This window comes from Nicotiana attenuata, unplaced genomic scaffold (assembly GCF_001879085.1).
Source record: "Nicotiana attenuata strain UT unplaced genomic scaffold, NIATTr2, whole genome shotgun sequence".
NCBI classification, from domain to species: Eukaryota; Viridiplantae; Streptophyta; class Magnoliopsida; order Solanales; family Solanaceae; genus Nicotiana; species Nicotiana attenuata.
In genome coordinates, this window is record NW_017670440.1 from 157,949 (window position 1) to 164,118 (window position 6,170).

At 40.9% G+C, this 6,170-nt stretch overlaps 1 protein-coding gene across 1 annotated transcript; it reads right to left on the minus strand.

The window, feature by feature from the left end:
- Positions 1-931: 931 nt before the first annotated feature.
- LOC109239437 lies at positions 932-1,880 on the minus strand. Its single transcript, XM_019406006.1, has 3 exons — positions 1,623-1,880; positions 1,147-1,517; positions 932-1,034 (listed from the first exon to the last, which is right to left on the minus strand). The coding sequence occupies exons 1-3, from the start codon at positions 1,878-1,880 to the stop codon at positions 932-934; spliced, it is 732 nt and encodes a 243-aa protein (XP_019261551.1).
- Between the last annotated feature and the right edge of the window lie 4,290 nt (positions 1,881-6,170).

The following is a 6,170-nucleotide window of genomic DNA, read 5'->3' on the forward strand; positions in this document are numbered from 1 at the left end:
CAGGCTATAAAATCAATAGGCAAGCTGATTAGGGTTCTACCACTTCTCTTTAAAACAAATGCTACATATTCTGTGTTTGTGATGTTCATCTAGATATCATGTTCTAAGGCTTTCTAAGTTTCTTTATATCAGTTGTTTGAGACGTGCTACGTATCTGTTTATGTGTGGAGGTAAACATGAGCCACTTAATTGCTTCCCTATTTGACAGTCCTATGTGTTCTTTGTTGTCGCTTAGATTTTACCTTTTAAATACCTTAGGGGTGTCTAGAACTGCCTAAGTATAGAGTTCCTAAACACCTCCGGGACCACAAGGAAGGGACGGATAAAGCACGTTTAGAGTTCGTTAATTAAACTCGCTTATATAACCACTAAGGGGAGGGTAATGGGTAGTAAAAGGATATGATGACATGTGCGCTAATGCCACGTGTAACCCCTCTATTTGAGGATGGCTTACCGGGTATTGTACAGATATGATCCTATAGGCTAACCAACTTAGGACTTCCCTTCCTTAATTTATGTATGTTCGGACTGTTCAAACTTCTTTAGTTTAAGTATGTGTGCTTAGACTGTGTATACTTCCTTTATTTGCAAATGTGTGCTTAGACTGCTTACCTGTTAAATGACTAATTCACATAACTAAGTTCGGTCGGGACCCACTGTTGTGGACCGTGAGGGGTGCCTAACACCTTCCCCTCAAGGTTATTTCAAGCCCTTACCCTAATCTCTGGTAATGCAAACTCGTTACATGAGTTAATTGCTCTAGGTGCCCTAACGCACCTTAATCCGTTAGGTGGCGACTCTTCAAATACCCAATTCCCAAAAGGAAACGAGTTGATCCCAATGAATGTTGAAACCCGAACTCCCACGAGGGAAAAAGGGGGCGCGACAGTCCCAGGTACGTTTCTCCCTTGTGATCGTGACTTTGGTGCATTTAAATGTTGGACCCTGAGGGATATCGACCCCACCGACGATCATATGAATCATGTGTTGCGGTTCGTTCTTCCTGTTCGTTCTTCCTGTTTGCATCCCTGTCTCTGAAGTGATTTTTTCAAGAACTCTCGAAGATGACCTTCGTTGAATAAACGAGCTACCTCCTCCCCTAGTTGTCTGCAGTCTTCGGTTCTATGATAATGGGTTCCATAGTACTTGCATGTTTGATTTGGATTCCTTTGAGCTGGATCAGTCTGTAGGGGTTGAGGCCACCTAGTATCTTTGATTCGTCCAATGGCTGACAAAATACCCGAAGCATCGAGGCTGAAGTTATACTCTAATAACCGTGGTGCTTCCTTAGGCTCGACATGTTTATCGAAGCCACTCTTACTCATAAGCCCTCGGGAATTTTGACCTTGATCATTCCTTCGATCATTGCGAACGGGATTACGTCCTGATCTATTGTTCCTACGATCTGCGCCATAAGGTTGGTATCGATCCCTGTTCGATCGGGGCTCTCTATCAATGTCTCTTCGAATCCTGCCTTCGGATCTATATAGATAAACGGAACCGGACAGGGCTCCTAACTGATCATCCTCGACTCTGATTTTTGACTGGTACTGATTATGCACATCGGCCCAGGTCACTGTTGGATATTCAATCAAATTCTGCTTCAATTGACGTGATGCTACCGAACTTCGCTCGTTCAGAGCCTGAGTAAATGCTTGGATAGCCCAATTATCGGTAACCGGGGGCAGGTCCATGCATTCCATCTTAAATTGAGAAATAAATTCCCTTAGCATTTCATTGTCCATTTGTCTCACTTTGAACAGGACCGACTTCCTGGTCGCGACCTTTATTGCTCCAGCGTGTGCCTTTACGAACGAATCGGCGAGCATGGCGAAAGAATCGATAGAATTGGGCGGCAAATTGTGGTACCATTTTATCATTGTCCCCTTCGACAAAGTTTCTCCAAATTTTTTCAGCAAAACGGATTAAATCTCATCATCTTCTAAGTCATTTCCCTTTATATCTGTCACGCCCCAACTTCGGGAGGCGCGACCAACGCTCAATCGAGTGAACCCAACTGAGCAAGCCTTATCAACCACTACCTACCCAACTCAATAGGAATAAGGAAGCCATGCTTACCTTTATTTAAACTAGAAACGATAGTACATTCACTATCTTAGTTCACTTTATATCACAACATTAAAATGTGGTTAAACTTCCAAGGTTCCATACAAGTTATAGTTTAGAAGAAAGCAAGAGTACAAGATTACAACATAGTCCATTGACCTACCCAATACCCAGACATAACCCACACAAACGTCTACGGAGCCTCTAAGGATACAACAGACAGTGATAACAACGCCGGCAACAAGGCCCCGGCTATACCTCAAAAGTGCAAGTCCGAAATAAGAAGATACACAATATAACCCCTTGAAGGAGAAAGGGGCTCACCAAGACTCTGTGAAAAAGGATGCTCCGCTACACATGATCGACACTATCCGCTATGGAGCCACCTACATTCATTAAAAAAAATGTAGCGCCCCCGGCAAAAGGGACGTTAGTACCATGGAATAGTACTAGTATGTATAACTAAACACCATTTTACTAGAAAGAACTCTTAAACAAGTACAAGTACATCACATGAGTAAATCAAGTATGCAAATCACATAATCTTCATATAATTTCCAAAACTTAGTTTGGGGCATTTCTTTCATATATTCATCATTGGTCTCAATACCACCGCTGTCTTGAGCGGAGTCCTATCACGACCCGACCGGCTAGGTCACCTCATTGGAGGCATATATCTCAATCAATGTTTTATTCCCCTTATCCGAAATTCAATATCATCACATTACCACCATGTGTACAGCATGGTGTCCGATCACGACCCGATCGGCTAGGTCGCCTTGCCTAGGCATTATTCCTTTCTCATTAGTCAACACATCGAAATCTTTATTTCACATACCTCATATCAATTCCTTGGCACTTAGGGCCACCATTATCAAATTGTTTTCTATTGTCAATACTCATCTTGCAAATTATGATCATAGGCATATACAAATACAATTCAAGTTGCAATCACAGGTAAGCACATAGCTAGCATCCATAATTCTCCGTTTCGATATTGGCTTATAGCCCAACCATTTCAACACATAATTGTATTTTTCATCCTTCTCTAACTATCAAGAATGGTACATTACACCCATTGAGGCACATCCTTTATGTATATGTATAGAAAATTGCAAGTCAACTAATGCGCAGCAACAATTAATACATTAACCAATCCAATCTTACCACACTTTCGTAAACACCAACGGAGCTCAATTTCTAATAAAAGAGGGTTTTAGCCATACATACCTCGTTTAAGCTTTCCTTAAGTTACTACAACATTTCGGAAATTCTAGCAATCCCAATCTACTTGAGACATAAAAAAAATTAACACAAATTAGGAAGGTATTCGTGGTTTCAACTCGTTTGAGTATTTTATCAAACACTAGTTGAGCATCTTGATCTTATATCTCTTTTACAAGATTTCCTTCATTCCCTAACCCAATCTTTACTTATTTATATTCATCAATCTCCTCACAAACCTAATTTGTACATGCATGCATACATAGTACTATTACCCCAAGAATCATACCTTAATAACTCATCTCACAATCTCTACAATACCAACACAACCTAGGTTAGGCACCTATGGCTTCCAACCCCCATCCCATGAGTTACAATACTTAATCCATACTCATATTTCTATAATAACTCCATATATGTAAGTCTAAGGTGTAGGATTACCTTTTGTAGACCAAATCTTGAAAGACAACTTTGGGGTGTTCTTGAGATTTTGAAGAAATCCTATGAAATCCAATCAAAATCATGTGGTAACTAGTGATTGAGAAATGAAATCACCATGAAAACACACTTAAAAACTCACCTTAGATGTGCAATTAGATGCCTTGGTCGAGTTGGGGGTGTAGCCCTAAGCTTGAGAAAGGACTCAAATTCTCTTATTTCCAGTCTTTAGGGGTATTTAAAAGCCTTCCACTAGCGCGTTCGCGCATTTGTTCGCGCTAGGGAGGCAGAATACTACTCAAAATGCGCGCCTTCTGGCGCGTGTTCGCGCTAAAGGTCGCGCTAGTGACACCTGCCCAGTAAAATGGTCATAACTTTCCGTATACACCTTCAAATGATGAACGGTTTGTTGAGTTGGAAACTAGACTCACAGGGCTTTAATTTGATAGGTTGTTCATCACACAACTCCTTATATAACTGGAGATATGATCGTTCAAAGTGAGGTATTGTGTGCACTCATTTACAGATTTCGTCTAATATGCAATTTTCCAACTTGGCTTAGACTTAGGCCTCTCCTTAGACCCCAATTCACCTCTAATATGACTTATATGATTATTAACATATCCAATTGATACCCATTCTATCATGAATCCTCATTTGCACACAAAATAAAATAATTAGCCTACCCTGGCCCGATGAAATCTCAAATTACTAGGAAAATTTTTCCGGGGCCTTACAATATCGCATGTGTACGAAGTGATGTATTCATTAGGATCGGTGGTCCCGTTGTACTTAGGGATGTCCGGCATACGGAACTTCTAAGGAATGGGCTTCGGAGCCGCACCTTGAGGAAAAGGCTTTTGCATGAATTTCTTCGAATCCAAACCCTTTAGGTGTCACGACCCAAACCGATGGGCCGCGACGGGCACCCAGTAATACCGTCATCTTTTCGATCTACTGTTGTCATCCATGTATCGCATCTTACTCGTAATTCTTCCTTATCTCTCTACTCATTACTCTGCTAATATTTCTGCCTATCCCTTTTTGGTGAAAACAAGACATTCTTTTGCTTTTTGCTCCCCTTGCTTCATAAATCGGCTCTTCGGGTTGCTCAACGTCCTCGCTCTACTAGGGACGAGACCTCACACTAAGATAATATTTATCCCTTCCAGGCTTTCAGTGCCTATCTTCTGAATTTTTTTTTGATCATGATAGTATTCACATCTAATTGTAATATTCTAGAGTGCACCATCTGGGTTCCTCACAAGAAGATCTATTAGCACATTTGTAATATCCTTCGGAAATGTCAACTAACACAAACAATCCATTCACCATTTTGGGTTACTCTTACCCCAGCCGGATCCTGATGTTCCGTCCTTTTCTTAAACTACACCTGTTAGCCCCCATAGAGCATAACTGAGATGGGTGCGGCCAATTGTACATACCTCTGTTACTGTTGAATCTAATTTAAAAAGCTTATATTCCTCTGCCTGAATTATAAACACTGTTAACCTTCATTAACTGGGCGCCTCGTACCCTTCTTCATCTTGCTTCTTTTGCTTGTTGAAACTTGTATTTATCTTCTGAATCTCTCATTGTCTTTCACCATAAAGGTGGATAGGTATTGCCTCAAGGCTTCTTATCAAGAGGCTTACACCTTTCAGTACGCACATGATCAGTTGAAGACCTCACATTTACTTATCATAAGCATGATGCAAAGTCGAGTTCCTCTAACTCAACTCTTCCATAGCCATATCTTTTACCAATCGTCTTTCTAAATGTAGGTATCGTATTATTATGAATAAAATAGAATCTAGGAAATTGAGTTCTTACAACCGAGCTCTACCACACAATCTAGAGTAAGAAGAAAGAGTGACAGTTGTACACGACTAAAATCAGAGAGTCCAATTTTATGATCATCATAACGCTCCATAGCCCATCTCCACAAGGCTCGAGGAACAGCTCGAGGTTCGACCCCGAGGGTTCTCTATGTTCGACCTCGGGGCAGTGCAAATCGGTGGCTATGTCGGGCAAGAGGGAAATTCCCAAGGCACGTGGTTAGAGCTGACCAGGTCTACAAGGATAGTACAAGTCCGTACCGTGACATTAAATGGTTGTACCAGCCGCATATCTTTGTAATAAATGGCTGTATCTTTGTAATAAATGCACCTGTACTATGTTGAGATTCCCCCTCCAATATAAAGGGAACCCTTGTCATTTCTTGCACACATGATATTGGATACAAGAAAAAAAAACATTCTGTGCTCTCTAACTTAAAAATTCTCCATTGTCTCTCCCTTGATTTTATTAATTACATTTATCGTGTTCTATTAACTATCCTTCATTTATTGCTCATCATTGATCATAAAGAGCCACTATCAAGGCTCTCAGAACTGTTATTTCTCCATCGATCATCCCCGATCGAGCTCATCAGCTCGAAC